This window comes from Lathyrus oleraceus, chromosome 3 (genome assembly GCF_024323335.1).
Source record: "Lathyrus oleraceus cultivar Zhongwan6 chromosome 3, CAAS_Psat_ZW6_1.0, whole genome shotgun sequence".
Lineage (NCBI taxonomy): Eukaryota > Viridiplantae > Streptophyta > Magnoliopsida > Fabales > Fabaceae > Lathyrus > Lathyrus oleraceus.
Genome location: NC_066581.1, coordinates 384008450 through 384023407, shown reverse-complemented (window position 1 = coordinate 384023407; position 14958 = coordinate 384008450). Strand labels below are relative to the sequence as shown.

Sequence of the window (14958 nt, the reverse complement as noted above, 5' to 3'; positions counted from 1 at the left end):
TAGGAAAGAGTCAAGTGGCCGGTTAAGCATCTAGTCATAATCTAGGCACATACGCCGGTTAGAGCAGTGCCTTTTCAAAGCTTAGCTTCTGAGATTCTCTTACTAATAGAAAACAATCTTTCTTTCGGGAAAGTCTTCTGCGCTCTATTAGGCTGTGGGGCCCAGATCTTCTTGAATAAACTACAGTTTGCCCCTTAGAATGAAGCCTCTTAGGCTGTCTACCTTTTATTCAAGAGTCTCACCTTGGCGATCTACTGAGAAGGTCGTATCCATGGTCTCGACTCGCTCATACCCGACCCACCTCTCTGAGGGGGACTTCCTTGCTATGCCACCATCCTATTAGCTTAGCTGGTAGTTAATCTATTTACTAGTCTGATGCACACTTGGAAGGCTCTCCTTTATCTTACCAGTCGTGCAGCACAATACACGCGTTTAGGTCATAATTCTTATCTCAGGCTGATAATTGGGCTTATAATGCCTTTGTTTTATGGACCTCGGGACCTTTAATTTCCAACTTCGGCCTATCATCTTATGTTTTTAGTTTAAAAAAAAGAACAGGTTCGCGCCCTAGAGTGCATCCATGTCTTAGCCTTAACGGATGAGGCCTGCTATGACAAGGGATAGATAGGCATTACCTCTAACAAGGTAGTCCTATGGCGATATAATGCCTTCTGGATACGGCTCAAGAATAAACCATTATCTATCTTCCTAGTCCCTTTGTCTGAGCACAGGTGACTCTCTTAGTATTAGTACTTGTTCAGTTAAGATGTACATAGTCTTTAGGGTACGGTCATTACGCAGCAATATATCTTCCCCACTGGGCGCGTATGGTAAGATGAGATACATCCTCCGGGCCTAAGTCGATCCTTACTTTCTTCGATCTGGATTCAGAGGCTTCATCTAAGTAGAGTGAAAGATGATCCTGCCCTCCTCTTACTCTTTGTTACAGCTATTTCCTCGTCTGGGAAGCAATCCTTTTGCTTTTTATTTTAATTATATTTAATTTAACCAAGTTAAATGTTAGCAATATATATTAGTATACATTTTTATGTTTCGATGCAAAGTAGTTTTTTTGGTTTGGTTGGTTAATTGGTCACTTCCTGAAACGGCTTGGATTGGCATTCTATTAGCTCTAGTTATCCTTTCGGTAAACTACACTCTAGTACTATACTTTGTGCGTATTACACTCGTTCGATAGCTATTCACACCCCTAAACAAACTCTAACTCAGGGAAGAAGAACAAGTCTTAAAAAACTACATATGCGATAACCCACTTAACTTCTACCTTCTCCAACTCTGCTTGTTCCCTAGTGGTCGCTACAGCTGAGGATAGCTAGAACTAATGAACTAAGTTAACTCATCAGAATAACCGCCCCTCCTAGCCCGATAGAGCTTTAGGAAAGTCTTATGAAAGATAAAGTCCACTTCTAGGTCTTTGATCTCACCCAATCCTGTATGCTACGCTAGTTTGAAGAGTCTTCTTCCCTTTCTTTAACTTTAAGAACTCATAACTAATAAATTACTAATAATATAAACAACTGTTCCAACTCACGAACTCAAGAAAGAAGTGAGAGCATCCTTATGTTTCCAGTCCCCCTACTCATATCGGAATGGAAGACTATGGGTCACGAAGAAAAAGAGTGTCTTTATTTTTGTCGTGTTATAACCCAATTCAAATAATAAATTAATATGAGTCTAATAGAATCTATTTCAAGCAGCTAAAAAGGAAAGACTTTTTTTTTATTACCTCAGCCAATGGTTTAGCTGGGGAGCTTCTCTGCTGACGTACCTCCTTCCTCCTGTTCGACGATTAACTCTTCCAGGCCTTGCTTGCCTCGTGCGAGAAAAGAGGGAAAGTGCTAACATGCTAACACCGGTAATGGGTGTTGCCGCATCTGAGACCGGAAAAGCTGCTATTTGTCCAATTCTGCCTTCTCTCTTTCCTGTATACTTATTGTAATCCCCTCTACCGCTACCCCATAAAGAAGAGCTCGCTTCACTTGCTTACTAAAAAGCCAGGAGAGAAAGCCAAGAATTTTTTTTAGTACAAAAAAGTAAGATATTTATATACGTAAGCCCTCACATTATGAGACTGAAGGAAAGACTCCTGCTTCAAGGTCCTTAGATTAGACCACTGGCTTGTTTGGCCCGAAGGCAGAATCAAAGCCAGAAGGAATTACAGACAGAAGCACTTCTAACTCCCCTAAAATTTAGATCGAAGAAATGATAGGTCCGCCTATAACCCTATTAGCTCGAGAGCAAGAAAAGAAGGAGGGAGGGACTACTTAGACTACTTAATCGATAGAGCCCGACACGATTACTGGATCGAAAGAAGCATAGGTACACTTAACACTAACCCAATCCAGATGAAACAACTCTTATCGGAACCCAACTTCTCTTTTTTAGCGAATAAAGAAAGATTGAAGTAGCTCTTACACTTACTATATTTTAAATCTTTCTTATTTTTCATATGAAAGAAGGAGAAAGGGGGTTGCTACTGCAACCAAGCAATTGGTGCAGACGCTCTACGATGCAATCAGACAATGAGAGAGCGGACTCTCTTTCTCTAAGGGACACTTCCTCATTTTTTCCACCCTCCGTGGAGGGGGAGTACCATGTAGTTAGGAAGATGATCGATGCCTAAAGGTAAGCTGTTCCCAGTCGAAAGAGAAAAGCTATTCTTCTTAGCAGTTAAACAAGTGAATGGAATGATTTTCCCCCCGGGGGTGACTGAACTACCCGGATCCTCATCTCTTGAACTCCTTCTGGCAGCTAGTTTAATGGCACCGGCATCTCATCTAGTCTAGATCGATTCCCTAAGAGCTTCTTCTCTAGCAGGCGATTTGGCCCATTTTATCTTTCCTGGTAATAAAGGCAAGGTGTAACACCCTTCTAAAATACCCCGAGTATATAATTAAAATAACACATATCAATCAGAGTAAATATGCAATCAAGGGTGTCACACAACATTTCACACCATTCACCATAATAACTGTCATGCTCTTTATTTAATCAAAACAACATTTTTGCATAATTCGCAGCGGATAGAATCAACCAACCATTCAAAGCATATAACATATTACAGGTAAAAAGGTTCAACAACCGACAATAAACTAATTAAAACATCCCGTCCCGATGTTACATCTATCAGAGCACGACCCACTAAGTAGACGACACTAGACTCCAGGCACTAGCTCCTACTCAATCACTGCTCGTTACCAGAAAAATAGTTGTAAGGGTGAGTTCCTCAATCGATATAATAAGCATTATAAATCATCATGTAATGCTAAGTAAATTCACACATTTCATCACCCTAATCGTAACATACATCCAGTAACGGCACATCAACTCAAACATCATACTTAATATCAACACAATTCCACTCCTCAATTAAATTAAATATCCATACAACAAGCCAACAAAATGCAACTCTAATGAGACTCGACTCGTCATGCATGTGGTACCATTCGGAGTAAAACTCCCAACTTAAAATCATTGCCATTTTATTGGGCATCAAGGCATAAGCCTTCAACTTTCAACTTAAAATTTGCCAATCCAGGCCAACGTGGTGTGAGCAAAGCTCCGACTTAATGCATATGAATGTACATGGCATACACGACTTTAAACTGTCGACAACATAATAATAATAGCAATACAACAATGTTTCCAACAACATCAACTTATAATCAACTTTGGCTCACCAAGCCTACAACTCAGTATTTTCAACAACTTTCCGTACACGGAACAACTCAGCAACATACTTGTATCAACACTTCATAACATAAGTCCAACAAAATTACTCATCACGATTAACTATAATAGGCCAATCATCAATTAGGTTCACAACATTAAAAATATCAATTTTTCTAATTTCCAACAGTGTTAACCGGTTAACGCCCTGGGTTAACCGGTTAACGCAGGACAAAACACACTTTCTGGCAAAACGCAACAGTGTTAACCGGTTAACGCCCTGGGTTAACCGGTTAACGCAGGCAAAACAGCACACTTCCACAAAATATAACAGTGTTAACCGGTTAACGCCCTGGGTTAACCGGTTAACGCAGACAAAACAGCAGTTCCTGCGCTAACACAAGGCAGAATGCAGAGTTCTCCGCATTTTCCGCCGTTGGAGGACTTCCGGACCTCCGATTCAATTTCCGTAAAAAGCTATACGTTCGGGGGAACACGACTCACACAATTACGGACTCAATTACAACTTTAATACAACTTATTCATCACAACATTTCAGCATTCAACTCCCCAATTAGGGTCACTTCAACGGTTTATCACTACCCATGACATGTTAATCTATAATACCCATTAAACGACGATAAACCCCCCTTACCTGAGATAATCCGGCAATCTCTAAGCTTCAAGCTTTTCCGTTCTTCAACCTTTGCTCTCTAGCTCTTCCTCTTTGCCCTTTCTCCACTTTCCACTTTTCAGCCGCTTCTCTGTTTCACGTGAAAACTCTTTACCAAAAATGAAAACCCTTTTCTCTTATTCCAACTTATATATTTTCCACTAATTATTATTCCAAATAATAATAATAATAATAATCCAATAATTCAATTTATTTAATTAAATTAATAAATATATTATTAACTTAATTTAAATAATTCTCTTATTTTATTCGGGGTGTTACAACTCTCCCCCACTAAAAGAGTTTTCGTCCTCGAAAACATACCTCAAGCAAATAACTCTGGATAAGACTCTTTCATCTGACTCTCCAGTTCCCAAGTCACATTGCCACCTGCTGGTCCTCCCCAAGCTACTTTCACTAAAGCAATCTCTTTACCCCGCAACTGCTTCAACTCTCGATCCTCAATCCTCATAGGCGATATTTCAACAGTCAGGTTATCTCTCACCTGTACATCATCTACTTGGATCACATGCGACGGATCATGAATGTACCTCCTCAACTGAGACACATGAAAAACCTCATGCAAATTCGCAAGTGACGGCGGTAAAGCGATACGATAGGCTACCTCTCCTATCCTCTCCAAAATCTGATAAGGACCAATAAATCGAGGTGTCAACTTCTTTGACTTCAAAGCTCGACCAACCCCAGTTATCGGAGTAACACGAAGAAACACGTGATCTCCCTCTCGGAACTCAAGTGATTTCCTCCTCTTGTCATGATAACTCTTCTGACGACTCTGAGCAATTCTCATCTTCTCCTGAATCATCTTAATCTTTTATGTAGTCTGTTGAACAATTTCCGGTCCAACCACAGCACTCTCACCGGACTCATACCAACATAAAGGTGTCCGACATCTCCTACCATACAAAGCTTCAAACGGTGCCATACCAATACTCGAATGAAAACTATTGTTGTAGGTAAACTCAATCAAAGGTAAATAACAATCCCAAGCACCTCCCTTTTCCAAAACACAAGCCCTCAACAGATCCTCTAGTGACTGAATCGTCCTCTCAGTCTGACCATCAGTCTGCGGGTGATATGCAGAGCTCAATCTCAGTTTAGTTCCCAAAGCCTTCTGCAAACCTTCCCAGAATTTCGATGTAAATCTAGGATCTCTGTCCGAAACAATACTCGACGGAATACCATGCAAACTTACAATTTTCTCAATATACAACTCAGCTAATTTCTCTAACGGATAGTCCATTCTGATCGGAATGAAATGAGCCGACTTTGTCAATCTGTCAACAATCACCCAAATAGCTTCAAAATTCTTAATTGTCCTCGGTAAACCAGAAACAAAATCCATACTGACACTATCCCACTTCCACTCTAGAATAGCCAACGGTTGCATTAGCCCAGACGGCTTCTGATGCTCAACCTTTGACTTCTGACAAGTCAAACAAGAATAAACAAAACTCGCAATTTCTCTTTTCATTCCCGGCCACCAAAATAACTTTTTCAAATCATGATACATCTTCGTAGCTCCAGGATGAATACTCAACCCACTACGATGTCCTTCTTCAAGAATACTCTTCTTAAGTTCGGTAACATCCGGAATACACACCCGATTACCAAATTTCAAAACACCATTCTCATCAACTCTGAATTCGCCACCTTGACCTTGATTCACTAGAGTCAACTTATCAACCAAAAGCACATCGGATTTCTGACCCTCTCTGATCTCATCCAGAATACAACTTGTTAACTTCAACATTCCCAATTTAACACTATTGTGAGTACTCTCACACACCAAACTCAAGTCTCTAAACTGCTCAATTAAATCCAATTCCTTAACCATTAGCATAGACATATGTAATGATTTCCGACTCAATGCATCAGCCACTACGTTTGCTTTACCCGGATGGTAATTCAAACCAAAGTCATAATCCTTCAGAAACTCTAGCCATCTTCTCTGTCTCATATTCAGCTCTTTCTGATCAAACAAATACTTTAAACTTTTATGGTCACTGAAAACCTCAAATCTTGACCCGTACAAGTAATGCCTCCATAACTTCAGAACAAACACCACAGCCGCCAACTCTAAATCGTGCGTCGGGTAGTTCCTCTCATGAACCCTCAGCTGTCTGGAAGCATAAGCTATAACCTGCTTATTCTGCATCAACACGCCACCCAGACCCAACAATGAAGCATCACAGTAAACTTCAAATGATTCCGACGAACTCGGTAATATCAGAATAGGAGCAGTAGTTAACCTTCTCTTTAACTCTTGGAAACCTCCTTCACATTTTGAGTCCCAAACAAACGCTTGCCCCTTCCTAGTCAACATCGTCAATGGTAACGCCAACTTAGAAAATCCCTCAATGAACTTCCTATAATAACCAGCCAAACCAAGGAAACTTCGAATCTCAGCAACAGACTTCGGAGCTTCCCACTTAGATACCGCTTCTATCTTAGAAGGATCAACAGCAACACCACCTCTTGAAATCACATGACCCAGAAAACTTACCTCTCCTAACCAAAATTCACACTTGGACAATTTAGCAAATAACTTCTTTTCTCGTAGAACTCCCAAAACCACTCTCAAATGTTCAGCATGCTCTTCTTCAGATTTCGAATACACCAAAATATCATCAATAAACACCACAACGAACTTGTCTAGGTACGGATGGAAAATCCTATTCATATACTCCATAAATACTCCAGGCGCATTAGTCACACCAAAAGGCATTACAGAATACTCATAATGTCCATACCTTGTTCTGAAAGCAGTCTTCTGAATATCCTCGGTTTTCACACGGATCTGATGATACCCAGATCTCAAATCTATTTTGCTGAACACACTTGCACCAACCAACTGATCCATCAAATCATCAATCCTCGGCAAAGGATACCGATTCTTGATCGTCACTTTATTCAGTTGCCTGTAGTCCACACACAACCTCATAGTACCTTCTTTCTTCTTAACCAATAACACTGGTGCACCCCACGGTGACACACTCGGACGAATAAATTTCTTATCCAACAGATCTTCCAACTGACTCTTCAATTCAGTTAACTCAACAGCAGACATACGGTACGGAGCCATCGATATCGGCCTAGTACCAGGTACCAAATCAATCGAGAACTCCACTTCGCGCTCTGGCGGTAATTCATTCACCTCTTCCGGAAACACATCAGGAAAATCACACACCACGGCTAGATCGCCAATCACCAGTTTATCTTTAGCCTCCAAAGTCGCTAACAGCATAAACAACTCTGCCCCATCAGCTACTTCCTCATTCACTTGCCTTGCTGATAGAAACAAACTCTTTCCCTCCTCAATCTCAGGAAAGACCACCGTCTTATCAAAACAGTTGATAGAAACTCGGTTAAACACCAACCAGTTCATACCCAGAATAACATCAATCTGCACTAGTGGAAGACACACTAGGTCCATCCCAAAGTCTCTACCAAAAATACTCAAAGGACAATTTAAACAAACCGAAGTAGTAGTCACTGAACCCTTCGCAGGAGTATCAATTACCATACTACCAAACATCTCAGATATCTCTAACTTAAGTTTCACAGCACAATCCAAAGATATAAAGGAATGAGTCGCACCTGTGTCAATAATAGCTACAAGAGGAAAGCCATTAATATAACACGTACCTCGGATAAGTCTGTCCTCACTGGAGGTTTGAGTTCCGGTCAATGCGAACACCTTCCCCGTCTGAGATTTCTTTGGCTTCTGACACTGACTTCCAATATGTCCTTCTTCGCCACAATTAAAACAAATCATTTCCTTGTGCTTGCAATCAGCTATTGCATGACCAGTCTTACCACAACGAAAACATCTCTTTACTTCAGCAGTGCATACATTACTCTTATGACCAGCCTGACCACATTTGAAGCAAACTATACCAGCAGGAGCACCTCCCTTACTGGTCCTCTGAGCCGGAGCAGCTCCTTGTTTCCCTCTTCCCACTGGAGCATCATACGGCTTTCCACGGTTTTGATGTTGCTTGCCCCTGCGGTCACTGACAATCTTGTAATGAGCATTATTGTCTTCTTCAAATATCCTGCAGCTATCAACCAATTCAGTAAAAATGCGTATCTTCTGATACCCAACAGCCTTCTTAATTTCAGAGCGCAGTCCATTTTCAAACTTGATGCACTTTGAAAATTCAGCACCAGCACCAGTGTAATGAGGATAGCTGCCATCAAGCAGCCCCTTTAGAGCGAGGGCCTTCCGAGACCCATGCTATCAAGAAGAAGAGCCTTGAACTAAATCATTGACCTTGCGCCTGCTTTGATTAGGACATTGCCGCATCTCATCTGGGGATCTAACTCTTTCCAGCTTAGCCGAACTTATCACCTGGAGTGACTGAAGGATATTATGATTCAAGCTCTGAACCAAAGCTAATTCTTTACTCTTCTCAATTATTGTACCCTCATCGGCATCTCCTTACGCAAATTCAACAGCAACTGGGTCGTGAGAGCTGAAAGACGTTCAAGCTCAAAGCTACAGGTTCTGTCATACTCGATTCTATTTCTTTCTACTCTAGAGTTACTGGCTTTCCTTTCGAGCAGACTAAGAAGAAGCCCACGTAGCGGTAGCAGCTACGACTTCTTCCTTCTGGGCTTACTTGCCAAGTACAATAGCAACGGATTTTGTACCAGCAAACTATATTTAACCGGGTGTTCCCTCTCTGTTCTAGCTTTCTAAATAAGTCAGATCGGCTTTATCCGGGAAGACTCCTAAATTATTTAACTGGGTATGAGAAGGCCTCCCCTCTAGTCTATAGTAGCCCTTCTTCCTTTCGTTTGTGCATCTTTCTCTTTATCCCTTTTTGTTTGTTGGTCAACAACCACAAGTCAATAGAATGAATTCTGAACTATAAAGATACAAAGAGATTAGACTCTCGGATGAGACTAAGCAGCCACCGACCGTTCCGACGCGCCCCTGACCTATTTTTTTTATTAAGACCGAAAACCTATCTAAAATGGAGCCTAGTTTAGGCTGTCAAACAAATGATAAAATAAAAAATATTTAATATAACCACTAGTAGGGATATGGATGAAGTCTCGCTCAGTAAAGAGAGTTGTAGATTCCTAGAAAAGGAGAGAAGCCTTGACTTTCTATGATGTTCTTAGTCAAGAAGCGCTAACGCTGCAATCTTTCTAAAGCAAGAAGCGAGAAAGTTTACTTTGAGAAAGAAGGTGCTTGTTGTCGCTTTCTTCTTTTTTTATAGTAAGTAAGTAAACTTGTTTTATTTTAGTTTATAAGGCGAAAGGTTGCTATTTTTATAATTATTATAGCGTTAGCGCTTTAGTTTTCAATAAGTTTAGGCTTGACTAAGAACATAGAAATGTTGAATCAGGGTGCGAAGGGAACCCTATACAAAGGGCCTTTCCCTTCAAATGATAACTGCCTCTTCCTGCTGCGAAGGCCTTGCATGAAACCAACCCCCCCACCCCCGATCCAGTACCAGTTGTTTCGCTGGTAGGCCCACTTAGGTTAGGGGGGCATTGTCCCTCAGTTCTTACCAACCTCCGGTGTGTAATCGACATGTTGCTAACTTCAACTCGGTTGAATAAGAATCATTGATTCCCTTTGCTGTCCATTTATTATTCATTCAGGGAGCTCGGCCGGTGCTCCTTTTTTAAACCAGAACAACTCTGAACGTTATAGAAGAGAAGATAAGGGAAGACCACCTGAGCAAACCGACCGAGGGGACTTGACTTATTCGAACCGAACGATAGCGGCTTAAAGCTAAGCCTATCACGAGCAGCGTCGCTGCTTGATCGGCGGGGAGAAGCATCTCAAAGTATGGGGCAAAGGATCAAGCGCTTTGACTTTGTCTCCCGGGATTCACCACAAGTTGGGTTTGAGAGCCGTGTGATGGGTGACTATCCAGCACGGTTCAGAGAGCACTTTTTGTCAGCGTTGGTGAATGGAAGCCCCTCTATCAAGAAAGAAGCGGCTATTCCCACGGCGGAGTCACCATTGACTCTATTTATTATTATGGTAAATTAGTTTATCAAGATGTCAATCTGAGATCTTATTTCGGTTCGATACGTCCACCTGCGAGACTAACCTTTGGCTTTCGTCTCGGTAGGTGTATTCTTATACATTTTCCCAAAAGAACATTCATTCATTTCTTTCTTCCCCGTCGAAGACGACGACTGAAACGACGCGATAAATCCAGACCCGGAAAGGAGAAGGGCCGGTGGTGGGCATTTGGGAAAGTCGGGCCGATCGGGTGTCTTCATTCCAGCAACAAGAAAGAAGAAGAACGAAACAAAGTGAGAGTCCGGAGGGCAGGGAAAAGAGTCGAGTCGATCAGGCTCGACGACCGGGAGAAGCAAAACGAAATTAGGATTTGGCCGAAAAAGAAGCAACGCTATGGATACCATGACCGATCACCATCGATAAAGAAGAATCTTTCTAAATCACTTCGGGTCAGCGGGGCCTTCAAGCATCCGAAATACGCCGGGGCTGTAAATGACATAGCGTTCCTGATAGAAAATTACGACTCCTTCAGAAAAACGTAGTTTTTAAAGTTATTTTTCCCCAAGAAGTCCCGCTTCGACGGCCCGACGAGTCATCTATTTAAAAGGACCCTCCCTGCAGTGTGCCCCTCCTTGAATTATTCGGTCATGCAATACTTTTTTTGTAGAAAGAACCAAATGCATTTCGACCCCGTCGTAGTTCTCAATCATTTCGTGGCACTGGGCGTGGCTGAACCATCTACGATGGGGGGAGCGAATGCGCAGGGAAGAAGCTTAGATAAGAGAATACGTTCTCGCATCGCTTTTTTTGTAGAAAGCTCGACCAGCGAGAAAAAGTGTTTGGCCGAAGCCAAAAAGAGGTTGACCCACTTCATTCGCTTGGCGAATGATCTTCGCTTCGCGGGAACAACAAAAACCACCATCTCGCTCTTTCCTTTCTTCGGTGCTACCTTTTTCTTTCCAAGGGATAGAGTTGGGATTTATAATAACCTTTTTTTAGGATGCCCGGGAACCACTCCTAGGTCAATTAAGGATCAAATGTTGGAACCTCATGGGTAAGGATAAGGTAATGGAATTGATAGATAAATTCATAGACCTAGGTAGGATAGGAGAGTGGATAAAGGGAATAGAGATGATGATAGAGATCATACTGAGAAACAGAAAAATTCCGTACGGGTACAACTCTTATTTGAACGAAGTGAAAAAAATGCGATCTTTGTTGTCTAATAGAACAAACACTAATACCTTAATTGAGTCGGTCAAGATCAAATCTGTTTATCAAAGTGCTTCTCCGATTGCTCAAGACATCTCTTTTCAACTGAGAAAGAAAACAAGATCATTTCGTTCCATTTTTAGTAGAATAGTTAAGGATATTCCATTAGTAATGAAAAAAGGGGTTGAGGGGATCCGTATATGTTGTTCAGGTCGATCAGAAGGCGCAGAAATAGCTAGAACTAAATGCGGAAAGTATGGAAAAACATCTCGTAATGTATTTAACCAGAAAATCGATTATGCTTCTGCGGAAGTATCTACTCGTTACGGAATCTCAGGTGTCAAAGTGTGGATTTCATATAGTAAAAAAAAGGGACGTGCTATATCCGAAACGTACGAAATTTAGTAAATATCGTAAAGGCAGATGTAGTAGGGGTTGCAAACCAGACGGAACAAAACTAGGTTTTGGAAGATATGGCACTCAAAGTTGTAGAGTTGGTCGTCTTTCATATCGAGCCATTGAAGCAGCGCGTCGGGCTATAATCGGGCACTTCCATCGTGCTATGAGCGGACAATTCCAAAAAAATGGTAAGATATGGGTAAGAGTTTTCGCAGATATCCCTATTACTGGGAAACCTACAGAAGTAAGAATGGGAAGAGGAAAAGGAAATCCTACCGGTTGGATTGCTCGTGTGTCCGCGGGACAAGTCCTATTTGAGATGGATGGTGTGAGTTTGTCAAATGCTCGACAAGCCGCCACATTAGCGGCACATAAACCATGTTCGTCAACCACGTTTCTTCAGTGGTCGTAACGTAATTGGTTAGTGGGGAAAAACCAGGCCGGGACTCAAAAGAATTAGGCGAAGGGTTTGTTCCTGAACGAGGGAAGTGGAAAGACACTAAGGGAGAGGGATATACTCCTTTTTGAATCGCCGAAATTGTACGACTATTCTAGGCGTACGACCCTGATACGTTACGGTTTTTTTCGGGTACTCTTTCCTGTGATTGTATTGGATATTCTTCTTTATGATCACAAGGTGGTGCGGTGCTTGGGCAGGTCTTCTCTTCTTACGTTCGGACGTGACAGGGAAGCTAGGAGGTCCAGGGACATAGCCGACCGATGCACTCCCCATCCAGCAGAAAGAGAGGGGAACGCAGCCCCCGCCGCCATATGAGTCGGATACTATTATAGTTGTACTCTTGTGGGAAATTAAAGATGTCTTTTTTTGTTTTGGCGATAATAACTTCTGGGAGGGTGAATCCCAGGTTCCACCACAAGAAAGAAGGACAATAGGTAGTTCCCTACGAGGAAGTGCTGCCCAAAAGGGACTACTCTACATCGGTCGGGATTGGACACTAGTCCTTCAAGTCTTCAAAGATCGGATTCAATCGATTATTCGCATTCAACTTGAACAATTCTTGTGACAACAGACGGAATTCCTTCGTTCCCTTTCTCAAAGGCGAAGATATCGATTTCGAACAAAAAGGGAATCTCGAGTACAAGCCAAGGAGAAAGATTGCCATCTCAGGCATACCATCGACAGAGTCAGGAAAGGACAGGCATAAGGCGCGCTAAAAAAATTTGATATTTCAACTCTATCCCTTCTCCAGCTAACCAAGCTAATTCCCAGCTACCTATGAGCTCTGAGTCGCTAACGCAAAGAGGAAGAAGAGCTACTTCCATCATTCCAATAGTAACAAGGTAAACCGAAACCAAGTGAAGTTAAGCCGAGTCCCTTTCTTCCCCACTGCTTCGAAGCCGGAGGCAGACACATGGGGTTCACTAGAAGGGAGAGTGGCGGGAGTTCATTTTTGCAATGTAATGGAACTCAAAGCCTGTTTCATAGGCTGTACTCGTACTCACCGACTACACGGACTCTATACCAAGTCATGAGCGATAGCGAAGCCAAGCCGCCAACCAAGCCAATGCGCCATCCCTATCCCTTCCCGATGAAGCTTCCTTTGATTTTTATGAATGAGGGAGGAAGGCACATGCAAGAGACAAGAAAGCCCCTATTTGGGCATGAGCTCTAGTACATTGACCTCTCGCAGACCTGAAAGTCAAGTTTTTGGCTATTGATAAATCAAATAATAGAGACGAAGAAAGCCGTATAGATTCTAAATAAGGGAGGAACTCGACCTCGGCCAGCCGGCCAGGAATGATGACTAATTGCTTGAACCTCGGATGAGGACATGGAGGAAGATGGGCCGGCCAGAGCCGCAGGCAGATGATAAATAATAAGACTAAAACTTTAAAAGATGCTGGATGAAGGTGAATCACCTTCAAACTGAGGATTCACAATGACTTTGACTCAGACTTCCCTTCCTAAAAGACAAAGGAGTAGCGGGGTTCGCTAGCCGACCTTGCCTGAAAGTGCTTTCTCTGACGCTTAAGGGGTAAAGAATAGCTTCGCTGAAGCTAATGCTTTTTCCCTTGCTGGCTTTCCACCATTCAAACTTGGTTACTTCCTACGCTATTCGCCGACATTGAACTATTCTCTCGACATTCTTCTTCATTCAAATACTATTAAAATATTTGAAGGAGCTGGTTGGTGATGCTCTTCCCATGGTTTACCACCGATGAGGAGTATTCTGCATGCCATCGACCTAGTACCTGGTGCTAGTTTCCCAAACCTGCCTGCTTATCGAATGCTACCTGCCTTTTAATTTAAGCCCCTTGCGCTAACATCGTTCAGTTCCCGGGCCCCTATCATCTGGGGATTCTATTTTCATACGTAGTCTTTCAACACTTGATTCAATGGTGTCAAGCTCCTTCTGCTTTGATGCTTCGCTTAGCGCTACTACTCCTATGATATTGATTTATTAAGTGCATGGCTGCGGGAAAGAGGTAACAAGAAAAAGAAGGTCTTTTTTCACTAACTAAAATCCCTCTTTGGATGAACATTTCATGGGATTCTTCCAATACTTACTGAGAACTAGTACACCACCTTCTATTCTTAGCCGCAGAGAGCCCTCGTCACTAATTTATGGTGATTATGTATTGGCTTAGCCACACCGGTCAAGGGTCATTGGGAGACTACTAAGGAGAAAGTCTTCAGCAGAAGACTCACAAAGGGATACTGACAAGGCCAAAAACAAAATTCGAATTCGGGTGCTCTTGCCGAGGAAGAATGGAATGATTCTTGCCACTTTTTCTTCCCTTACGCCGATGCTGACTCTGATCGCCTTGAATACTATCCTTTCCTTAGGAATAGCAGGAAAGATCAGATCCATGAAGACTATGGGTCAGGGGTCAGGATATTTAGTTAAACCCGCCCCAGTCTTTAACCTGGGAATAAAATATTTAAAAAAGATCCTCCCGGAAAAGCTTGAACGTGTCGAGCAAAAGTCTTTCCAAAGCCAAGTATGGT

At 42.2% G+C, this 14958-nt stretch overlaps 1 protein-coding gene across 1 annotated transcript; it reads left to right on the top strand.

Moving 5' to 3' along the window:
• Positions 1-11372: 11372 nt before the first annotated feature.
• On the top strand, positions 11373-12527 carry LOC127127841 (60S ribosomal protein L16, mitochondrial). The gene has a single exon (XM_051057118.1). The coding sequence runs from the start codon at positions 11845-11847 to the stop codon at positions 12397-12399; it is 555 nt and encodes a 184-aa protein (XP_050913075.1). The 5' UTR covers positions 11373-11844; the 3' UTR covers positions 12400-12527.
• Positions 12528-14958: the final 2431 nt, after the last annotated feature.